Source organism: Oryzias latipes, chromosome 21, assembly GCF_053564925.1.
Source record: "Oryzias latipes strain Hd-rR chromosome 21, Olatipes_Hd-rR_3.1".
Lineage (NCBI taxonomy): Eukaryota > Metazoa > Chordata > Actinopteri > Beloniformes > Adrianichthyidae > Oryzias > Oryzias latipes.
Window position 1 is genome coordinate 429,293 of NC_136257.1, and position 23,518 is coordinate 452,810.

The 23,518-nt window shown below is 44.8% G+C and overlaps 1 protein-coding gene across 6 annotated transcripts in view; it reads right to left on the reverse strand.

Annotated features, from left to right (window-relative positions):
* Positions 1-23,518, reverse strand: part of dgkg (diacylglycerol kinase, gamma) — a 208,322-nt gene that overhangs the window by 119,243 nt on the left and 65,561 nt on the right. For all 6 annotated transcript variants that reach the window (XR_013652859.1, XM_078939829.1, XM_078939828.1 and 3 more), the window contains exons 6-11: positions 10,680-10,826; positions 9,773-9,822; positions 9,616-9,690; positions 6,089-6,208; positions 5,415-5,532; positions 4,995-5,083 (exon numbers count right to left, since the gene is read on the reverse strand). Coding sequence is in view for 5 of the 6 variants with exons in the window: in XM_078939829.1 (XP_078795955.1) it covers positions 4,995-5,083; positions 5,415-5,532; positions 6,089-6,208; positions 9,616-9,690; positions 9,773-9,822; positions 10,680-10,826 (599 nt within the window). In the remaining variant the exon portion in view is untranslated. The remainder of the gene's footprint in view (positions 1-4,994; positions 5,084-5,414; positions 5,533-6,088; positions 6,209-9,615; positions 9,691-9,772; positions 9,823-10,679; positions 10,827-23,518) is intronic.

Sequence of the window (23,518 nt, forward strand, 5' to 3'; positions counted from 1 at the left end):
AGCCATTTTTTCAATAATTTCAGGCCTTGTTTAACCCCTTTTACAATTTTTTTACCTCCAAAATTTTTTTTTACCACCACTTTTGGTCCTTTAAATCCTGCGACTTTTCAAAAGTGAAGGCTCATGGGAAAGTGTTGATTCCCAAACCATGAGTTAGGTGGCTGTTACGAGAAGTGACTATCATGTTTTTGCCCCACATAAGTTAGTGGTTTAATGAAAATAAATGCTGTATCACTCAGCTAGCTAGCTAGCTGATGATCAATATATCTCTCCATCACATGGATGTGTGTGCAAAAAGTAATGGCACATGCATAGTTGAGAGAATTGATCTTGAAGCTCTGCATATGCCAGAATATCTCCTGCTGCAGGATGTGGCTACACTTTTACTGTCAAATGATTAGTGCTTTGTATTACAACATCAAGGTTTGAAGTCATTGTGGGATGGAGACTGTTTGGCAGCCATTTTGCGTTTTTCAAATTTGAAACCTCTGTTTCTTTCAACCAATATAACTTCCACATACTTGTCGCTAGAGACACCGTTCAAACATTAAAATGATCACAAGGCTTTGGACTATTAAATACGTTTATAAATCATTATGGGATGTCGACACAACCTACTGTTGGTGGCCTTTTTATGACAAAATCTGAAGCAAATATTGCAATAAACTTCATCCATGGCTAGAACTGAACATATTGAAATTCACTGGGTCTGGACATATAAGGAATGTGGGCGTGGTTAGCCAACAAACTTCGTTGCTAAGGACGTCCAAAGGTTTACTTTTTCCGATTTGTCTGAAACTGACGTCGATTTGTTCGTCATCCCATGCCGACCCAAACGTAAAATGGTTGCTATGGAGATAAAATTAATAGAAAAGCCGCCATTTTGAAAAAATTGGATTTTCTGTCAACTTAAAACATGTAACTTTTACCAATATGATACTCTTAAACAATGTGGTTTTTTGAGTCAGTTGATGATGCTGATGCTAGCACTTTCAGCCATTTTAGCATCATCTTCAAATTTTCAACAGTACATCCATTTTTTCAACAATTTCAGCTTTCATGCTTAACTCCGTCTACAAATTTTGACCTGTTTTGGTCATTCTACTTTTACAATGTTCACCTTTGACTTGTGGTCCTTTAACTTTTCAAAATATTTCAGGATTTTGCAGGCAGTTCAGCCATTTTTTTTGAACAATTTCAGCTTTCATGCTTAACTCCTTCTACAATGTTTGACCTATTTTAGACATTCTACTTTTACAATGTTCAGCTTTTTCATCATATTTCTGCTTTCATTCAGCAATACAGCATTCAACCCTGCATTTTCTTCTGGAAATGCAGCTCCTTCTAGTTTATTTTTTTTATTCTTTACACCTATCTTCCGCCGTTTTTCGCCGCTTAACTCCTTCTACAATTTTTAACCGATTGTAACCATTCAACTTTTAAAATGTTCAGCTCTTTCTGCTTATTTGTGCTATGACTTTTGGTTTTTCAAATCCTTTTACTTTTTAAGATATTCCAGGTTTTCCGGGAATTTTTGCTCCATTGAAATACATGGAGAATTTTTCGTTCAGAAGTTCACAGTTAAACTCCTTCTACAATTTTTCACCTATTTTAACCGTTCGACTATGAAAATGTTCAGCTCTTTCATCTTATTCTAGCTATGACATTTTGGTTCTTCAAATCTTTGAACTTTTCCAGATATTCCCGGATATTCCTGAATTTTCCAATCTTTTTGCTCCATTGGCCACACCTCTGCTTCTTTAAACAATTGTAACTTTAACATTCTTTTGGCTAGAGACACCGTTCAAATATTGAAATGTTCACAAGGTTTTGGACTTCAACATAAGGTTCAAAATTATTATGGGATGGCAACACCACCTACAGTTTGGCGGCCATTTTGTGCCAAAATGTGAGGCAATTTTAAACTTCTTCAAACTTTCACCTATTTCTACCATTCTACTATTACAATGTTCAACCCTTTCAGCTTATTCCTTTCAGCTATGACTTTTGGTCCTTCAAATCTTTGAACTTTTCCAGATATTCCCGGATATTCCCAGATTTTCCAATCTTTTTGCTCCATTGGCCACACCTTTGCTTCTTTAAACAATTGTAACTTTAACATTCTTTTGGCTAGAGAAACCGTTCAAATATTGAAATGTTCACAAGGTTTTGGATTTCAACATAAGGTTTAAAAATTATTATGGGATGGCAACACCACCTACAGTTTGGCGGCCATTTTGTGCCAAAATGTGAGGCAATTTTAAACTTCTTCAAACTTTCACCTATTTCTACCATTCTACTATTACAATGTTCAACCCTTTCAGCTTATTCCTTTCAGCTATGACTTTTGGTCCTTCAAATCTTTGAACTTTTCCAGATATTCCCGGATATTCCCAGATTTTCCAATCTTTTTGCTCCATTGGCCACACCTTTGCTTCTTTAAACAATTGTAACTTTAACATTCTTTTGGCTAGAGAAACCGTTCAAATATTGAAATGTTCACAAGGTTTTGGACTTTAACATAAGGTTCAAAATTATTATGGGATGGCAACACCACCTACAGTTTGGCGGCCATTTTGTGCCAAAATGTGAGGCAATTTTAAACTTCTTCAAACTTTCACGTATTTTAATCCTTCTACTATTACAATGTTCAACCCTTTCAGCTTATTCCTTTCAGCTACGACTTTTAGTCTTTCAAATCTTTGAACTTTTCAAGATATTCCAAGATTTTCCAGGATTTTCCAAGATTTTTGCTTCATTTAAATACATGGAGAATCCTTGAAAACCTTTGTTGCTTTCAAGCATTATAACTTTAACATGCTTTCAGCTATAGGCACTGTTCAAATATAGAAATGTTCACAAGGCTTTGGACTTCAATATACGTTTTGAAATTATTATGGGATGGCAACACAACCTACTGTTTGGCGGCCATTTTGTGCCTAAACGTGAGGCGTTTTTAAACTTCTGTTTTTAACCATTTTACTATTGAAATGTTCAACTCTTATAGCTTATTCCTTTAAGTTATGAATTTTGGTCTTTCATATCCTTGAAATTTTCAAGATATTCCAGGAAATTCCAGGATTTTACAGGAGCTATGCTCCATTTAAATACAAGCATAATCCTTGAAAACCTTTGTTTACTTTAACCATTGTAACTTCAACATGCTTTCAGCTAGAGACACCGTTCAAACATTGAAATTTTCACAAGGCTTTTGATTTCAGCATTGGTTTTGAACTTATTATGGGATGGCAACACAACCTACGGTTTAAATGCCATTTTGTGCCAAAATGTGAAGCAATTTTAAACTCCTTCAAACTTTCACCTATTTTAACCACTCTACTATTTCAATGTTCAACTCTTTCAGCTTTGGGCCATAAAATACGGTTAGAAATCATTATGGGATGTCGACACAACCTACTGTTTGGTGGCCATTTTATGACAAAATATGAAGCAAATATTGCAATAAACTTCATCCATGGCTGGAACAGAACATATTAAAATTCACTGGATCTGGACATATAAGGAATGTGGGCGTGGTTAGCCAACAAACTTCGTTGCTAAGGACGTCCAAAGGTTTACTTTTTCCGATTTGTCTGAAACTGACGTCGATTTGTTCGTCATACCCAGGCGACCCAAACGTAAAATGGTTGCTATGGAGATAAAATTAATAGAAAGCCGCCATTTTGAAAAAAGTGGATTTTCTATCAACTTAGAACATGTAGCTTTTACCAATATGATACTCTCAAACAACGTGTTTTTTGGAGTCAGTTGATAATGCTGATTCCAATGCTAGCACTTTTAGCCATATTAGCATTATCTTTACATTTTCAACAGTTCAGCCATTTTTTAACAATTTCAGATTTAATGCTTAACTCCTTCTACAAACTTTGACCTATTTTAACCATTCTACTATTACAATGTTCAACATTTTCATCTTATTCCTGCTAGGACTTTTGCACCTTTAACTTTTCAAGGTTTTTCCAGAACAGTTAAGCCATTTCTTCAGCTAATTCAGCTTTCATTCAGCAGTACAGCATTCAACCCTGCATTTTCTTCTGGAAATGCAGCTTCTTCTAGTTTCTATTTATTGTTCTGACCATTGTGTCACTTTTTTATTTTGCCTACTGTTGTTCATTTTTTCTATTCTTATGTTTTATGTCACACATTAGCACCGCAGCAAATTCCTATTCTGTGAATCTGCTCTGTTCACAGCAAATGGCAATAAATACTCCTTGAAATGCCAACACAGAAATGTTTTATTAGAATTGATCTATTTTTTGTTTTCTCCTGTGAAAACAAATACACTGCTATCCAAAGCTGGGGGGGTCACGGCCTTTTGTTTTGCTAATTTAACTCCGTTGATGAAGAGGACTTCTTAGGTGTGTTCTGGATCCAAACTTTTCCAACAGTAGTCATAAAGAAACCCTTAAAATCCTCATTTTTTCATTTATTAAAAGACCCAATCCAAGGAAAATGGTGTTTTAACATTGACAAAGCCTTTTGGTTAAGAAGTCCAGATGACAACCTTTAAACCTGCTACTGTGGGGTTTTTAACATGTTTTTGTAGCAGAACATACATGAAGAAAATAGGATTAAAACTGCATTATTGCTTTATTCAAATTGTTGTGAATTAGGAGCAGATGCAAAAATCTGCAAGAATGCAGTTTTGATATTTCTGCCACCACATTGGCAGGAATATATGGCCAAAAAGTGTCACAACTTTGAGATCTAAGTTTCCAAAAACAACACAGACTTTCTGATTTTGCCTAAAAACAGCAAAATCCTAATTAAAAGTCGACTGGGAACACCTTAAAAATAGATCAACAGATGATCGGAGTGGCAGGTCACTCTTTTCCTGACCTTCGTTTGTCCATGGATGGTTCTGGAGGAGCATTTCAGGGCGAGAACGTCAACAGGAGACTACAAAGGTCAGCCTCTGACATGATAACAGACACCAAGGCTCACTTTCCAGGAAGCAGAACGCTGGTACTCACGTTGGTGTGTCTGCGGGACTTGGCATAGGTGCTGATGCAGGCAGCGATGTCTTTGGACACGCAGCGCTCGTGCACTGTGTACTTGCATACTGAAGGAAGTAAGAGGGAAGAAAACAGCAAAAGGTTACATTCAGCTTGATCCACTGAAAGACAACAACATGAAGTAAATGGTAGCCGCTGTGGGAAATGTCTGCTTTTGCTGAAAAGCTGTAATTGAAACACTTTAGCAGAGAAGAACTGACCTGAAAAGGCTAAAGTGTAGGAAAGACACTGAAAATCCCAAAGCTAGACGGCAGAAACAGTTAGACTGCCAAAAATTATTAACAGAAACACCCTTGGCAAAAGCCTGAATGCTCCTAATGCTGATAAATGACACGGCCATGCAGATAGGGGGTGCCGGCAGACGGCGTGGGGGCTCACAGGAGCAGCAGAGGCCCTGCTTGCGGACGCCCAGCAGCACAGTGTGGCAGAAGTTACAGTAGGCCGGTTTGTTGAAGTGCTTCAGGCGCCAGACGTGCTGCCCGTCCTCCTGCACGTTCTGCAAGAACACCCCGAAGACAACCCCCCCACAACAGACATCACCTCTCTCCTTCTTCTGTGAAGACGTTTCACCACACTATGAGGTTCGTATAATAAGAATAATCAAAGCTTTTAGAACACGACATAGAAGGACTGATCAAAGCTGTCTGAAGCCACACCTTTCTTCACATACACTATGTCTAAAACTCCACCCCATGTTTACAGGATCAGGTTCTTGAGAGAAACTCAGCATTGATCCTCCTCCAAACACGGCGAGCGGCGTTCATGACAAAGAGGTTCATTTTGGTTTCACCTGATCACATGACCTTCTCCCAATCCTCCTCTGGATCATCCAGATGGTCTCTGGAGCTCTGCAGGATCTGAATCCTTTATGACGTCACGTGTTACCATGGTAACCGTTGTTACCGATTGTCTCCGTGTTTGTCTGGACTGTATGTTTAACGTTCCCTTGATCATTTGTTCCAACACACACACAACCACACAACCACACATATACACACACATATATACATGCACAGACACACGCACACACACGTGCACACACACACACACACCGTCTCCATGCCCAGCAGCACCAGTAAAGGGATAGTGGTGAGGCCCCCCCGAATCCACTCCTCCAGAGTGACGGTGCCGTCGTGGTCGTAGTCGATCTCCTCCATCATTTCCTTCAGGATCTGAGGAGCAGAAAGGAGGAGTCTGAGCTCCTTCAGTCACAGCAGGTCCACTCATTCCTGTCTTCATAGTATTTTCAGGACCTACACACCAACTAATTATGTTTAAATGCTGTCAGTGAGGAAGAAGCATGAGGCTCCTCCCTTTCTTGTTCTACAGACGTTTATTATGATCAGCTGTTCCACTAAGTCTATTGGCAGTAATCTGATAACCAGGAGTAATCAGACTACTGCCAGTGTGTCCTCTAAGGAGTCTGGTTGCATGCATGGGTCCAGAATGGTGTGAACGCAACGTACCAAGTCTTTCTACTTTTTCCAAGGCCCAAAGCGCCTTAGTGACTGTTCATTCACACTGATGGAGGGAGAGCAGCTGGGTGCTAGCCAGGTGACCCACAGACACTTTGACTCACGGGAAAACCTCTTCAGATCAGAGGTGTTTATGGAGGTGAGACTTCCGTGCTGAATGCTAACTTGCTGTTCCGTGTGTCGTCTACGTGTGATTTTCACGGAGCGGACTTTAAGACGTGGCAGATAAATGCTACAGAATGAATTCATAGGACATTAACCAAAACTGTTTTGATAAATATAATAACAGACACTTTATTAGTAGTGTCTTTGTAACATTACAGAGCCTGTGTTGAGCTGAAAAAAGCCCCCCCCCTTCGTGAGAAAATCTTTACTATCAATGACAAGATTCCAAAAATGATCCTGTTTTTAGGCAGTTTTTGTTCTGATTTCCTGTCAAAATGAATCAACTGGAGGCAGAATCAGAGGAGGGGGGGGGGGGGGGGGGCTTCTTCTGTCCATCTGCTCCCCTTCAGTGAATCCGTCCCCGTTTTCTCAGCAATTCAATTCAATTTTATTTGTATAGCCCAAAATTACAACAACAGTCGTCTCGATGGACTTTAAAGTAAAACATGAACTCAAAAGGATCACAAATACAAAGAGTTCAATAGGAAAATACTAAAATGAACTAACAAACTGACTAAACTATACTGGCATCCCTGCCCTTAGACCCCCCTTCACGAAGGAAAAACTCCCAAAAAACCGGATTCTGGAAAAAACGAAGAAACCTCAGGGGTGCCCACATGAAGGAGGGATCCTCCCCCAGGACGGACAGGCGATTTACCAGAACTCTTAGAGAAGAATTAACTTATCTAAATCTACAACTACATGTATAAAAGTCCAGCAGACGAGCTTCATCCAGCTGTGGTTGTGAGGACAGTCAAAGGCGCGAGTCGAGCCGGAGACAGGAACCACAGCCAGGTGTAGGAGCAGGAGCAGAGACGAGGTAAACGGTCAGGAACTGGAGCACGGATGAACCAACTGGAGTCTGGAAGCACTCCCACTCCCCAGGAGGGGAGAGGAAAAGAGGGACAATACATGAATCGCACTGCACCAAACAGAGGCATGGAGAACTAAATGATGAATTATGGTCAAGAATAGAGGAGAGGAAGGGTAGAAGTAGAAGAGAAAAGAGGACAGAACCCCAGAGCACCATAGTTACCCCAGCTTCAACTTCTAGCAGCCTTTTAAAACAGTTATTGTTATTAATTTTAATTTAAACTCATTAACATTGAGTTAAATAATCTCTGAATACTAACTAGTCTGACAATAATCCTGTCCACAGAGGAATGTTTTCAGTCTAACTTTGAATGTAGAAACTGAGTCGGCCTCTCTTCCATGAGCTGGGAGTTTATTCCATAAAACAGGGGCTTGGTAGCTAAACGCTCTACCTCCAACTAAGGGTGCTCCGATTGATCGGTCGCCGATCATAATCGGCCGATTATAGCTTTGGGATGTTTGATCGGCCGTCTCTATAAAGGCCGATCCAGAAAAGCCGATCAGATGACGCAAAACTCGCGAGACGATTTTTTTACTGCTGCTAAAAATGGCTTCACCGGTCTGGCAATTCTACGTGGTGTGCGAAAAAGATAATACATTAGCAATCTGCAACGTGTGTACCAAGCAAATCCCACGAGGCGGAAAGCACGCAAAACATTTTAACACCACCAACCTCATCAGACATTTGAAGGTTAGTCACGTAAAGGAATATGAGCAGTTTTCAAAGTTAGCTAGCGCAAAGAGAGAGCGAGACAGTTCAGCAACTCAAGCGCCACTCACTCAGCTGTCAGTAACAGAGACATTTCAAAGAAGCAACCCTACAGCAGGGACAGTAAGAAGCATAAAGAGATATCAGACAAAATAATGGAATTCATTTGCCTAGATCACCAGCCTCTGTCTGTTGTGGAAGACGAAGGGTTCCAGCGACTCATGTCCTATTTAGATTCACGTTACACTCTGCCAGGGCGTAAATATTTCAATAACCAATGTCTGACTGACTTAAAACAATATTTTGGCTATAGCCTTTTTTGTTGCAGTTTTAAAAGTAGCCTAAAGCTAAATTTAAAGACTCAGATGTTATGTCTTATCTTATTTTATTTATATATTCTCCAGGAAAGTTGTATTAGTCAAGTCCTAAGTTGTTCCTAATAACCAAACACATGCTGCTAAGTTAATTTGTTGGAAATGTTGCTTCCAAATAAATACACAGTTGGGATCGGTGATCGGCCCCAAAAATCCTGATCGGAGCACCCCTACCTCCAACCGTTGAATCTTTGGTCCAGACGACAGGTGACGGACTGAAACCCCTCGTCTCATTGTGGCGATTTTCAGCAGGAAAACACAAACGACTCATTTGGGATTGAAAATCCAACATTTCATAGACGGCGTGAAAACGCCAAAAGCAGAAGCAAAGATGGATTAGAAATCAATGCAGGAGTTTCTTAACCCCTTGTGCTAACCTATGACCCCCCCTTCCATTGAGGTGTTCTCCCTACCATGACAAAGGTGGATAAAGGTGGAAAGATTTCATGTAATCCATGGACACCAGTGAAGATCACAAATCATTGAAGAAAAAAGGTTCAGAGCACTGTCTAGTGGGTCTAGATGACCCAACTCCCAACGGTAAAGTGCCTAGGATAGCACAAGGGCTACAAAAACAGTTTTTATTGGATGTTTTCATGATGATGTGACTTCCTCTCTGTCTGCATTTAACATAATATCATTTTAAAATAACACCTATAGTTTTTCTTTGTAAAATATTGGAATCTTTTTGTCGGTAGATTTTTTATCTACCAGTCAACTTGTCTGGTGAATAAAAATTGAGATTTTGGTTTGTGGTTGTTACTTTAAACTTGGAGCATCAAACCACAAACAGGCTTCTGCTCCCAGAAATGTTCTGCTGTCATTTGTCAGCTAATCTCATTTTAATCCAATTGTTGTGTGAAGCGGCTCTCTAAACACAGTGAGAGTGTGAGAATGAGTCAGTGTGTGTGTAACAGGTGTGCGTGTGTCTAACTGTGAGCATGCATGTGTGTGAGTGTGTGTGTAAACGTGTATCTGCTCACCGGCCGCAGCTCTGTTGAATCCCAGTCCAGGTACTCGGCCACGTGGACCATCTGGTTGATGATGCGGTCCAGCTCCTGCAACAGATCAGGAGTGAGAGATCCTCCAGAATGCAGGACGCTGGGAGGAGGCGGGGTCAGAACAGAGAGAGCTCCTCACCGAGCTGTCCAGAAGTCCGTTCCCGTCTGTGTCGTAGAGCCGGAACATGACTGCAAGGAGAACGGAAACTAGTGCCGAGCCTGATGGACCAGCATGTTCTGCTGATGTCAAATATCAGCGACGTAACAGGATGACGGCGTCCGTCAGTGTCTCTGCTTGTTCTTTTGGTGGGTTCATTTTGCTCGTCACAGATGCATTTACAGTTTCAGTTAAAATGTGTCTACAGCGAAAACGGAAGACAGATTTTTTGCAAAAGGTTTTAAAGGCTGAGAGACCCAGAAATGAACGGAACCGCTCTCATCATCACAGGTGGAAGGTGAGGGTTTCAGGACTGTTCATCCTCCAGAAGAACTGCATCCGCCCCCTGTATGTTTGTTAAAACAAGTACATATCAGATCTGCATTCTCAAGATTCTGATGGTGGCTTAAAAGCTGACATGTTCAGTGTTTAGAAGAACCATTCCTCATCATTTCTCTGCACTTCTGCCTCATTTGACCATCTCATTAGATCTCAGATTTGGTTGTTGTTTTGCAGACATCAGTAAATGCAGGCAGATGACGGTCTGATCAGAGCCAGAAGTCTAGAACGTGTTTAAGCTCTGATAAAAAGTTGGGCCATTCAGCTTTTGGTTTTTCTGATTTTCTCCAAAGGTTTTTTTGGAATGACAGACTAATCATTTCTTGAAATGAAAAAAGCGTGCAGTGCTTTCACTCCTTCAACCTGCCTGAGGATGTCAGGACGTAACCAATCAGCTGCAGCTCAGTCGGTGTGTTTTGGAGAAAAGAGCAAGGATGCTGAAAATGAGGAACCAGAAACAGGTCTCCGAATCCTAAGCACATCTGATCTTCAGGCAGATCAGTCGACTTCAACCCAGACGGGACGACTAGTTTCTGCAGCTGTCACTCACATTCCAGCTTGTCCTCCGGCCTCCCCCTCTCCAGCAGTGAAAGGTAGCAGACGATGTCTTTGAGCAGGACCACCTGGGGAGGAGTGTGGGGGCCCTGGGGCGAGGGGCTCCTGCTCAGCGGCAGATGCTTCTCATTGTGGCTCGTTTCTGTCAAAGTGTGACATACATGTTAGAAGTTTCCTTCATGTAGACGGTCCCTGTGTGTGAATGCATGAAGAACAGAGTGTCAGCATCCCGTCCTGAAACAGAACCGGTCAGCAGCGGGGGGGTCACAGGGAAAATCATGGCAACACGGCAGAGTCTGTAAGGAGGATTGTTTTTAGAAAGACTGAAATGTTCTACACATTGGGTGTAAGTGTCACTGAAAAGGTTACAAGATTGGTTGATTTTTGGTTTAAAGGAGGAAATACCTTTGGTTGAAAATTGTGTTATTAAAATGTGTAAATTGTGTTTTATTTGATTTTATGCTGTTTAGTACTAAGTTATATTGCAATGTTATATGAAGTTGTGTATAACGCCAATAACGCGAGAGTTCCTGAGAACTCGCGGGATTTGATATTGGGCTGAGGAGTTTATTCTCACATCATAATCGACTTTGAACCAATGTCCATGCAAAAAGGCAGCTTGGAAAAGGAGTCAACCAGCTGTGAAAAGTTCTATACAGACTGGTAATTCATCGAAGACCTCCCAAGTGACAGGCAGCCACGAGGTGGTTAACTTGTTATATATTTTCTGGTAAAACTGTAAATGTCAAGTCTAACGGTTTTTGTACAACTCTGTTATGTAGTTTTCACGACGTTAAATGAAGTGAAGACCTTAAAATGCGCCTGTTCTCGACAATACCGTGTCCAGCATTGTCATTGAAGAGGAACAGTGAAGAAAACAAGACCCACAACCCAAGAAACACAAAACATTTGATGCTTTCCATCGAACATGCCAGTGTGACGTCTCTCCACAAGGGGGCGCCATCTGACTGTTACTGAGCAGATGCCGTTTCCAGCTTTGGAGAAGCTGTAGCAATCATGTTTATGAGCATGTCCTGCAGTCACAGCCGTCTGACCAGCTGATGCACCCTGACAAGGGCCACGATCACACACCCATACACAAAAGAGGAACCAATGAACCCATGAAGCATGTGTTTGGACGGCGGGAGGAAGCCGGAGAAAACCCACGCATGTACGGGGAGAACATGCATACTCCACACAGTAAGGCCCCCATTGGTGTTCTGGTTCAGGTCCTCCAGCCGGGTCTATGCTAATGATGTAATGCTATCTAAATGCTTCCATACATTCTAGACATTTTTATTACACGTCATCACGTTCTGTGTATTAGTTAATGTTTTTCAAATTGTCTATCATTTATTTAGTGTTCAGATCTAAAGTTTCCATTCAGTTTCAGTTTGCTCTGAGTTTCCTCAGTCTGCTGAGAATGAAACAAAACGGCTACTGTCGGGCATTGCACAATGTAAACAAAGTCACGGAGCAACGATGAGACACAGCAACTTATTGTAATGTGGTCAGATGAATGCAGACTCATTAAAACAGATTTTAACGTGATACACATTGATTCTCATTGTCCTCCACCGCACCCAAGTAAAACTTGTTTCTGATGTTGATACAGAAGTTCAACATTGGTCAGCAAAATTTGAAGTTTGTATCCGTGAACTATCCCAACAAGGACTGTGGGACTTCCATTATTCTTCCTCCCGTTCCGTGTCACAAGCGCACCCTGGATCTTTTTCTAACCCATGGTATAGAGATCAACCAGCTGAGTGTCCTTCCTCTTAACCCCATCATTTCTGATCACTTTCTGATTACCTTCCAGCTTACACTGGAACATCCTTCTGCCCCAATGAATAAGAAACAGCTTAGAAGAACCTTAACTGACCGTTCTGTGTCTGAGTTTAAACACACAGTTCAGCCAGTACTTAGTGATATTCTGAGAAAATACTCTGAGTCCAGCTCCCATAGCATCAGTCCTAGTATAAATGACCACTTTGTTAATGATGCCTTACAAGCCCTCAGGAGTACACTCGATGTTGTTGCCCCCCTGAAACCTAAGTTCGTCAGACAAAACCCAGTAGCACCGTGGTTTAACGCTGAAACTCGTTCTCTTAAATAAGAAACCCGTAAGTTGGAAAGAGAATGGCGCCGCTCCGGTTCAGAGCAGTCTCTGGATATCTGGAAACATAGCCTATTAAATTATAAAAAAGCTCTGCGTAGAGCTAGAAGCCAGTACTATTCAACCTTAATATCAGAGAATGGAAACAATCCAAGATTTCTTTTTAGCACTATAGCTAAATTAACTCGCAGTCAGAGCTCAGTAGAACCACATGTTCCTGTTTCTCTCAGCTCTGATGATTTTCTTACATTTTTCGACAGTAAAATCTCAAATATTAGACATAAGTTAAATCAAGTTATTCCTACTATCAGCCCAGAACAGGCTGAAGCGGTAGAAATGGAGGCATCCATAGAAACCTCTGTAACATTAGACTGCTTCACTGCTGTGGATCAAGCGGAAATAACATCAGTTATTACGTCCTCCAAATCCTCAACTTGTCTGTTAGACCCAATTCCCACTAGACTTTTTAAAGAAACTTTTCCCCTAATTAATGATCCCATATTAACAATGATAAATGCCTCTCTGGAAACGGGTTACGTGCCACAGTCTTTTAAATATGCAGTTGTTAAACCTCTTCTGAAAAAGCCCAGTTTGGATCCTAGCATCTTGGCCAACTATAGACCGATATCAAACCTGCCCTTTATTTCTAAAATCCTAGAAAGAGTTGTAGTTAAGCAGCTTTACTGCCACCTACAGGACAACAGCCACTTTGAAGACTTTCAGTCGGGGTTTAGACCTCACCACAGTACGGAAACTGCACTAGTTAGAGTCTCTAATGACTTGTTATTGGCCTCAGAAAAGGGACTACTTTCTATTCTGGTCCTGTTGGACCTCAGTGCAGCCTTTGACACTATCGACCACGGTATTTTACTCCATAGATTAGAGCAGGACATAGCCCACAGAGGCAATTGAATCCTTTCTTAATCCAATATGAACCTGCTATGTTCATACAAAGATGCTGATATGAAACACCATCAGTAGTTGGTAAATATACTGGGTTCATATGTTTGTAAATCTGACTGTGAAAAAGTCAATGACGTTTTTGTAAATGTGCTAGCAGGGTGCACACACCTGTTAAAGTTTCAAGGTGAAACAACAAGCTCAGCAAAAATGTTTATTTCTGCAAAGAAAAGACTGTTAGTGTCGTTTCTGCACAGGGAACTGTACAAAGACAGCAAGTTAGACATGTCTCTGAAAAAGCAACCAATCAGAAACCACTATGGAAGGCGGGGCATCATCTGCCTCTGCTGATGGACTTGACAGTCAAAGAATTTTGGTGTTGAGTTTCTGCATGCAGACCAGAGGGCGGTTCTCAGGTGTTGAAAGGGAAATCTTTAAATGATTGAATTAAACAGAGCATTGACAGTTCCCCCAGGATCTGTCAGTAGTACACAGACAGCCTCTGTGTACTCTGACTTTGTCAAGTGTATTCCCACAGGAAGTGTGTTGTTGTTTGTCCCTCCATCTGTGTTCTCAGCTGCTCCGCCATGAGAGGGGTTGGTTCCACACCGAGAGCCGTCTGTGCTTTCACTGTGATCGGTCAAGGCCTCCAAAGTTCAGACTTCTCTGACAACTTCTGCCTGTAAGAGTGATTCTTCCCCTGCAGGTTATGTAGGTTTGGTTTGGCTGTTGCTGTGTGACAGAAAAAGCTGTGAGCAGCATTATTCTCTCTATCCTTTTTTCTCACATCCTTGACCACCAGAAGAATCTCTGGCAGCTCTCAATATGTATGCTGTGACGTCACATTCTCCAGGAGAGGAGAAAGATGCAATAGTCCCACATGCTCCAGCTCGTGAGGCCTTCAGATTCAACCAAGATTCCTCATAGTAGTTTAGCCGTCAGGTGGACCAACTGCCGCAGTAACAGAAAAGGCCAGCAGATTAAAATCTGTAAGATTTCATCTGGAATGAGGCGTTTGTGCAATAAAATCTGCTGGTGTTTCAGAGAAGAGCAGGCAATGGTAACCACCCAACACACAGCCATTGGAGGAGCGCATCGGCCCTTATGCTATCTAGCCCAGGGGTCGGCAACCCATGGCTCTGGAGCCACATGTGGCTCTTTCATCCATCTGTTGTGGCTCCCTGTGACTTTGGAAAATAATGAGTCTTTTATAATAATTAAATTTTATTTCAGTTTGTTCATTTTTCATGGCATTTCAAAGCCGCTGATGGCTCCATTCGAAGCGCGAGCCACGTAAAAAACAGCTTCGTAATGAGCTCATATTTATCGGGCGAGACCTGCAGAGCTGATAGCAGGGAGAGGCACACTGGGCGGCTTCAATAAACTCTCCGATCTTCTGCCAGGAACTTGACGTGCCGCGGGGCAGAGACCAACTCGCTGATGACAGACTGAGAGTTCGCGCCAGTGTTGCCAGATACAGACACAGTTTTCCAGCCCAAAAGTCATCTGAAAACCGCCAGACCCAGCCAAAAACCGCCCAACACAGCTTTTGTCGATGGTTTTTTTTCCGTACTGGACTGATTTAGCAAAATAAAAGACTTTTCTAAATAAAAGATAGTTCAGACTAATAATAAAATGTGTACAATATTGAATATTTCTTCAGCGGGCCGCCCTCTTCCATTCATTTTCTTAACCCGCTCTATCCCCGCTATAACCTGCGTCCGGCTCTTTCATCCTTGTGCGGCGCTGGAGCGCCCCGACTACCGTATTTAGCGCTCTCTGTGTAGTCTCAGCTGCAGAGGATATGAACAGGTGAACAGGTAGAGAGGAAAAGCAGGTAGAGAGGCGGAGGAGGGGCTTTGGCTTCAAACTCTGTCAGAGATGCAAACACGGGCGTCAGATTCAGACGCAGCTTTCCCTGCAGGAGTTGAAGCAGAGACTTTCTCTGGGATGATTTTATGAACTCAAACATGGAAACATGATTACCAAGTAGAACTCTTCAAAATAATAAACCTGATCTCTCCACATTCTCCGTGTCTACCATGCATTGAGAAACACATCGCTCCAAGCAGCGATCAGACCAGAACCAGTAGCTCCTCCCACACGCGGTATCATCCTTTAAAGAACACAATGTGCATTCGCAGCGACGTATGCTTCAGACAATGTCCGATTGGCCAATCTACATGTCAATCAAGTCCTGTACTTCTCAGTGAGGATTTTGATTGGCTGGTGGATTTTTAAGAAGTACTTTTTTTATCTTTTCTGGCCCGCGATCTACACTCATGTCCTTGAAGATCGACGTAATGAGCAACCTTGATATAATATATACATGCATAATATATATAATGATGTCAAAACGGGTTGTGGCTCCGGGTGCTTTCTTTTTTATTAGGGGCGGTCCCAAATGGCTCTTTGAGTAAAAAAGGTTGCCGACCCCTGGTCTAGTGGGTCTAGATGACCTAATAATAAAACAATGTAGATTAGAAGACAAGCATGAAGTTTGTTCCTACATGAAAACTAAAACATAAACCAAGTTTTAATTCAATTGAAAATTCAAACATCTCCAGTCACACAGAACAGGACGTCCACATGGACTGTCCCACTGGAGACACTTCAGTTAACATCAGCACACACGAGGAATCAACAAAATGAAGTTTTCTGTTTGGGGGTTTCGATCCCCCAGCAGGATCTGTACATCCAGCTTTATGTTTTTTTAGATTTCCTTCCAAACTCTCATCACTGCTGAGTCGCTACTGAGCTGCAGATGAGGAGCAAACCCAAGTGAGCCGTTTATGACAGAAAGGAATAGAATACTGCATCTATTATTCATTTTTCAGGTGGTAGTTTAACATTGAAAAGAGTTTCATTTGGTCCAATTAGACAGAAAAACGACACCGTTTTCAGTAAAAACCCCAAAAGTTATTTATTTATTTAATTTTTTTTTAACTTGTCCTGTCCAACAGCTGGGCAGACAGATGAGAGCTGAGGGCCTCTTGTGTTGGACATATTTTACTTTAATAAGAGGGGTTATTAATCTTCAGACAAACCAAAGGTATGTCTGAATAAACCCCTTTTGTAATTGAGGCCAAACTTTATTAATTTCAACCATGTTTGAAAATCTTTGGTGTTGGACCGGACGGAAAAGGAAAGAAGGGAAGAAGAGGGAGGGATGTCGGGGGGGGGTAGTGAGAGGGGGGGGGGGGGGGGGGTAAGACCATGAAGCAGCATAGAGCAGGCAGGTTTACTGGTTGTTTATCGTTACGGGACAGTTCAAATGTAGTACAAAAAGGGCGGGGCCTGTTCACACACACTCAAATGTTATCAACACACCTGCTAGCTGCAAAACTGTCCACCTGTCGACATGTACACAAAACAGATAGTGTTCACGAACGCATACCTATGCCTTTAAACCAACTAGTGTGAAATATTTTATTCATTCAATCATGCAAACTATTAGTGCAAAGGTGAGCTAACACCTGTGCTCAAGTGAGTGTTTATGTTCTTCTAAAATGGATGGTGGAACGTGAAAAGAAGGAGGAGGAGCGCCCAGCCACCCCCACACCCAGACCCCCGCAGCAGCGGCAGCCGGAATTCCCCCAACGCCACACGGGAACAGGCAGGGAACAACCGCCCCCCGGGCGACCAAGACCGCCACCCAGGCCAGGGCCAGCAGGACCGCCGCGAGGCCCCCAGAGCCAGAGAGCAGGGAGGCGAGGAGGGAAAGAGAGCGCCGCCCCAGCCCAGCCAGGAAAGCAGCCCCCCCGCCGCGCCGGAAGAGCCCAACGCAGGGCCCCACCGGAGAAGGACGCCCACAGCCCCAGACGAGCACCCCACCACCACCCAGGAGTTCCGGGCATACCCCCGCCCCAACCCCAGGTACGAGCCAGGACCCCCCAAGGGAGACCCGCTCCGCACTCCAGGCAGCCACCCACCCGGCCCACGGTTGGTCCAGGGAGGAGCAAGGCAGGGGCCCGCCGCCCCCGCCCAGGAGGGGGGAACCCCGGGGAAAAAAGGGTGGCCCACAAGGGGTGTTATAAATATGGCCGACGGGGCAGGGGGGGTTGACGGGTCGGGGTCTCCGCTGAGGCCATCGGCGGTTTCCCCGGCCGGTTGGCTGCCTCGGTCCCGTCGAGGCCTGACCAGAGCTCTTCTAGGGCCGGCGTTTGGGGGTGGGGGCCTGGGCTTGCTCCGGGGGGGGGCGGCGCTTTCTGGCTCCCCTCTCTCTGTGTGGGGGTGGTGGTGCTGGGCCTGGGGTGTCTGCGCCTCCGGGGGTGGGGCCCCAGGGCTGGGTGGGCCTGGCCCCCTTGCTGGGGGGGGGGGGGGGGGGGGGGGGACGGCTGTTTGACCACCGGGGGACAGTCTATCATCTGTCCCCAACTTACCCCCTTCCTCATATAACCTCATAATAGGGTGAGGGGGTGGGGGGCTTAGCCTGCGATGAGCCTTGGGGGGGGGGGTTTACTAGGCAGTGGCCCCCCTCCTGTGGTTGCCGTATGGAGTGGGCCCCCCCTCTTTCGGTTTTATTTGCACCTTAGACATGTAGGGCTCTTGGTAGGGGGGGTGCTTGGACATCACTGCCAGCAAGCAGCGGATGTCCTCCTAGCACCCTACCCGCCAATTTTAACCGCACCTTAGACATTTAGGGCCCCTTGGTGGGGAGGATGAGGGGACGTCACTGTGAGTAATCAGGAGATGTCCCCTTAGTGCCCTACCCGCCAATTTTAACCGCACCCCCCTTAGTACACACACCCCTCCCCCCTCAATATATACATCCCAACATAAACACACACACATGCACACACACACTCTCTCAAACACACATACACGCACACACATTTTGCAAGGAAGGTGGGACCTAGGACCATCTGTCCCCTGCCTCTTCCCTGGTGGGGGGTACGGGCCCCTTTGCAACGGCGGCTGTGTCCCCGGGGTGCCGGCTTCCTGGGCCCAGCGGTGCTCTCTCCGCGCGGTGGGGGGGTTCACATTACATCTGAGCTGGGGGTGTTCGTGTCCCTGGGGGGTGGGTTCTGGTCCTTGCTCCTGAGTGCTGGGCCCCGCCAAATTTCCAACTTTGGCCGAGCCTGGTCAGGCCATATTTACAACACCCCTTGTGGGCCCTCTTTTTTCCCCGGGGTTCCCCCCTCCTGGGCGGGGGCGGCGGGCCCCTGCCTCGCTCCTCCCTGGACCAACCGTCGGCCGGGCAGATTGCTGCCTGGAGTGCGGAGTGGGTCTCCCTTGGGGGATCCTGGCTCGTACCTGGGGTTGGGGCGGGGGGATGCCCGGAACTCCTGGGTGGTGGTGGGGTGCTCGTCTGGGGCTGTGGGCGTCCTTCTCCGGTGGGGCCCTGCGTTGGGTTCTCCCGGCGCGGCGGGGGGGCTGCTCTCCTGGTTGGGCTGGGGCGGCGCCCTCTTTCCTCCGTGCCTCCCTGCTCTCTGGCTCTGGGGGCCTTGCGGCGGCCCTGCTGGCCCCGGCCTGGGTGGCGGGCTTGGTCGCCCGGGCGGCGGTTGTTCCCTGCCGGTTCCCGTGTGGCGTTGGGGGGATTCCGGCTGCCGCTGCTGGTGCGGTGGGGGTCTTGGGGTGGGGATGGCTGGGCACTCTCCCTCCTTCTTTTCACGTTCCACCATCCATTTTAGAAGAACATAAACACTCACCTGAGCACAGGTGTTAGCTCAACAGACTGAATGACTGAAATATTTCACACTAGTTGGTTTTAAGGCATAAGTATGCGTGTGAACACTATCTGTTTTGTGTACATGTCGACAGGTGGACATTTTTGCAACTAACAGGTGTGTTTATAACATTTGAGTGTGTGTGTGGACAGGCTCCGCACACACACTCCGCCCTTTTTTTTTTTTTTTTTTTTTTTTTTACATTTAAACCTTACCATAATGATTAACAACCAGTAAACTTGTTGCTTTATGCTGCTTCATGGTCTTATCCCCCTTCCCCTCCTATTATCACCCCCTACCCCCCCTCTCTCTAACGTCCCTCTCTTTTCTTCCCCTCTTTCCTTTTCCGTCCGGTCCAACACCAAAGATTTTCAGACATGTTTGAAATTAATAAAGTTTGGCCTCAATTACAAAAGGGGTTTATTCAGACATACCTTTGGTTTGTCTGAAGATTAATAACCCCTCTTGTTAAAGTAAAATATGTCCAACCCAAGAGGCCCTCAGCTCTCATCTGACTGCCCAGCTGTTGGACAGGACAAGTTAAAAAAATAAATAAATAAATAAATAAATAAATAAATAAATAAATATGGCCCGACCAGGCTCGGCCATGTTGGAAGTTTGGCGGGGCCCAGCGCTCAGGGGCAAGGACAAGGACCCACCCCCCAGGGACACGAACACCCCCGGCTCAGGTGTAATATGAACCCCCCCACCGTGCGGAGAGAGCACCGCCGGGCCCAGGGAGCCGGCACCCAAGGGACACGGCCGCCATCGCCAAGGGGCCCGCACCCCCCACCAGGGAAGGGGTAGGGGACAGATGGACCCAGGTCCCACCTTCCTTGCAAAATGTGTGTGCGTGTATGTGTGTTTGAGAGGGTGTGTGTGTTTATGTTGGAATGTATATATTGAAGGGGGAGGGGTGTGTGTACTATGGGGGGTGCAGTTAAAATTGGCGAGTAAGGCACTAAGGGGACATCTCCTGATTACTTACAGTGATGTCCCCTCACCCTCCCCACCGAGGGGCCCTAAATGTCTAAGGTGCGGTTAAAATTGGCGGGTAGGGTGCTGGGAGGACATCTGTTGCTTGCTTGCAGTGATGTCCAAGCACCCCCCCTACCAAGGACCCTACATGTCTAAGGTGCAAATAAAACCGAAAGAGGGGGGCAACCATAGGAGGAGGGCCACTGCCAAGTAGCCCCCCCCCCAAGGTGCATCGCAGGCTAGACCTCTCCCACCCCCTCACCCTAATATGAGGTTATATGAGGAAGGGGGTAAGTTGGGGACAGCTGGTAGACTGTCCCCCGGTGGTCAAACAGCTGTCCCCCAGCCCCCCCCCCCCCCCCAGCAAAGGGGCCAGGGCCACCCAGCCCAGGGGCCCCACCCCCGGAGGCGCCGACACCCCAGGCCCGGCACCACCCACCCCACACAGAGAGAGAGGAGCCAGAAAGCGTCGCCCCCCCCGGAGCAAGCCCAGGCCCCCACCCCCAGACGCCGGCCCCAGAGGAGCTCTGGTCAGGCCTTGACGGGACCGAGGAGGCCAACCGGCCGAGGCAACCACTGATTGCCTCAGCGGAGACCCCGACCCGTTAGCCCCCCTGACCCATACCAATAATGGGCACCCCCCTCCCCCCCAGAACGCCCCCCCACAGGACAGGGCCCACAAGCCCCCCACCCCACCCCACCCTAGACCCCGCAGCCGAAGCGGATGACACCCAGAGCGACCGGGGGCCCCGAGAGGGTTGTCCCGTCCCGTCCCAGAGCCAGGGAAGGGCCGATCCCAGCCCCAGGTGCAGATGGGCAGCCCATCCGGCGCCGCTGCCCCCCCCCCCCCCCCCCCCCCCCCGAGCAGGGCCCCCCGCCAACCCCCCCCAGCGCAGGCAAAGGGACCACCCCCCCAAGCCAAGCCAGACCACCACCCCACCCCCCCACCACGCCCCCTGCTTGCCAAGCTGGGAAGTGAATCATCTTTTTGTTAATAAGGATGTCCGGGTTGTTCCAGATGGGTGTCATTTTTCATGGTTGAATTGATGATTTTGATATTTTGAGAAATTCCCACCAGGCTGTTAAAGTGGCATTTATATTAATGCTTTTGAAACAATCCTGTTTTTTAACTGTTTGGCTAATAAATGGTAGCTGTGACAGGTTGATCTTTCCACATAGCGCCTGTTCCAAGTCTAACCATGAGTTGGTTTCTGGATTTTTTTAACCATTTTAAGATGTATTGTAATCTATTTGCAAGAAAGTATTTGTGGAAGTTAGGTAATTCTAATCCTCCACAGCTTTTTGCAGATTTTAAAGTTTTTAGACTAATTCTTGCAGGTTTATTGTTCCATAAAAAGCTTGATATGGATGAGTCTAATGTTTTGAACCATTTTATTGCCGGTTGTGTGGGAATCATTGAGAAGAGATAAGCGTGTTAGATCGTCCTGTATGCTTTTCAGTAATTGGGTGTGGTTTAGCTGCACCAGTTCTGATAGTTTGGGGGAAAAGTGGATACCCAGATATTTGATATTTCCTGTTTTAACTGGAATTGTGAGTCTTTGTTCCATATTCCTGTTGAGTGGTAATAAAACAGACTTATTCCAATTAATGGAATAGTCTGATATAGAGGAGAATTCATTAATGATTGTTGCTGTTTCATTTACAGAATGTAAATTACTTAAAAACAGTAATATGTCATCTGCATAAAGACTAATTTTATGATGGCTGTGTTTGGTTTTTATTCCTATAATGCTCTCATTCTGTCTTATTGCTGCAGCTAAAGGCTCAATGAATATAGCAAAAAGAGAAGGAGAGAGTGGGCAGCCCTGTCTGGTTCCTCTTCCAAGAAAAAACCTGTTTGAAGTCTGTTTATTAGTTCTAACTGATGCATTGGGGTTGTGATATTTTGATCCAATTGATGAATGCTTCTCCAAAACCAAACTTATGGAGGGCGGCAATAACGAACTTCCAATTTACTCTGTCAAAGGCTTTTTCAGCATCCAGCGATAGTACCGTCATTTCCTGGTTTTTAATGGTGGCAAAGTCTATTATATTAACTAGTCTACGGACATTATCATCCGAGTGTCTGCCTTTGATGAATCCAGTTTGGTCGAAGTGAATTATGTGAGGAGTGAATTTTCTATTCTCTGTGCTAGTGCTTTGCAGATAATTTTTACATCTGCATTGATTAAAGAAATAGGGCGATAGCTTGAAGGACTAGTGGGATCTTTGTCTGGTTTTAGAAAAAGAATTATGTTGGCTGAGTTCATGTTAGGTGGCATTGATTGGTTCTCATTAATAGATGTGACCGTTTTATAAAATGTTGGTGCCAGTTGTTCCCAGAATTCTTTATAAAACTCAGCAGGAAAGCCGTCAGGCCCTGGTGCTTTACCATTAGGCATAAGTAACAGAGCTTCATGAAGTTCAGACAGCGAGAGCGGAGAATCTAAGTTTGTGATTTGATCCTCATTTAGCCTGGGTAGGTTTACATTATTAAGAAATGAGTCAATACTTTGCTCTGACGGATTGATCTGCGGTGTGTACAGGTTTTTATAAAAGTTTTCAAATGCGTTATTAATCTTGACCGGGTCATGAGTGACATTTCCTGTTTGGTCCGTAATAGAGGTGATTGATGATTTTTCTCTATTAATTTTAAGCTGATTAGACAGAAATTTGCCAGATTTATTAGAGTTTTCAAATCTTTCAAGTCGTAGCCTTTATATTTGAAATTGTGTTCGTTTATTAATGATGTCATTTAACTGCAGCTTTAAATTTTTCAGATCTCCCAGAATGCGTTCCTGTGCTGAAGCAGCATAAGCAGTCTCCAGGGTTTTGATTTTATTTTCTAATTCTAATAAATCTGCTTTCTCTTTGCGTTTTTTGTGCGTTAAATAAGAAATGATTTTCCCTCTCATGACTGCCTTTGCTGCTTCCCAAAGAACGCACGGTGGGATGTCTGGAGTATTGTTGAAGTCTAAGAAGGTTGCCCACTCTTTTTTAAAGAATTCAAGAAATTCCTGGTCCTTTAACAGAGATGTATTAAACCTCCAGGTTGTACCAGAGGGTGTGGATTTTTCCCTAGAAATGTTTACAGAGACTGGTGCATGATCACTGATAATAATTGGATGGATATTGGAGCTTTGAATATTTTTTAAAAGAGAGTTACTGATT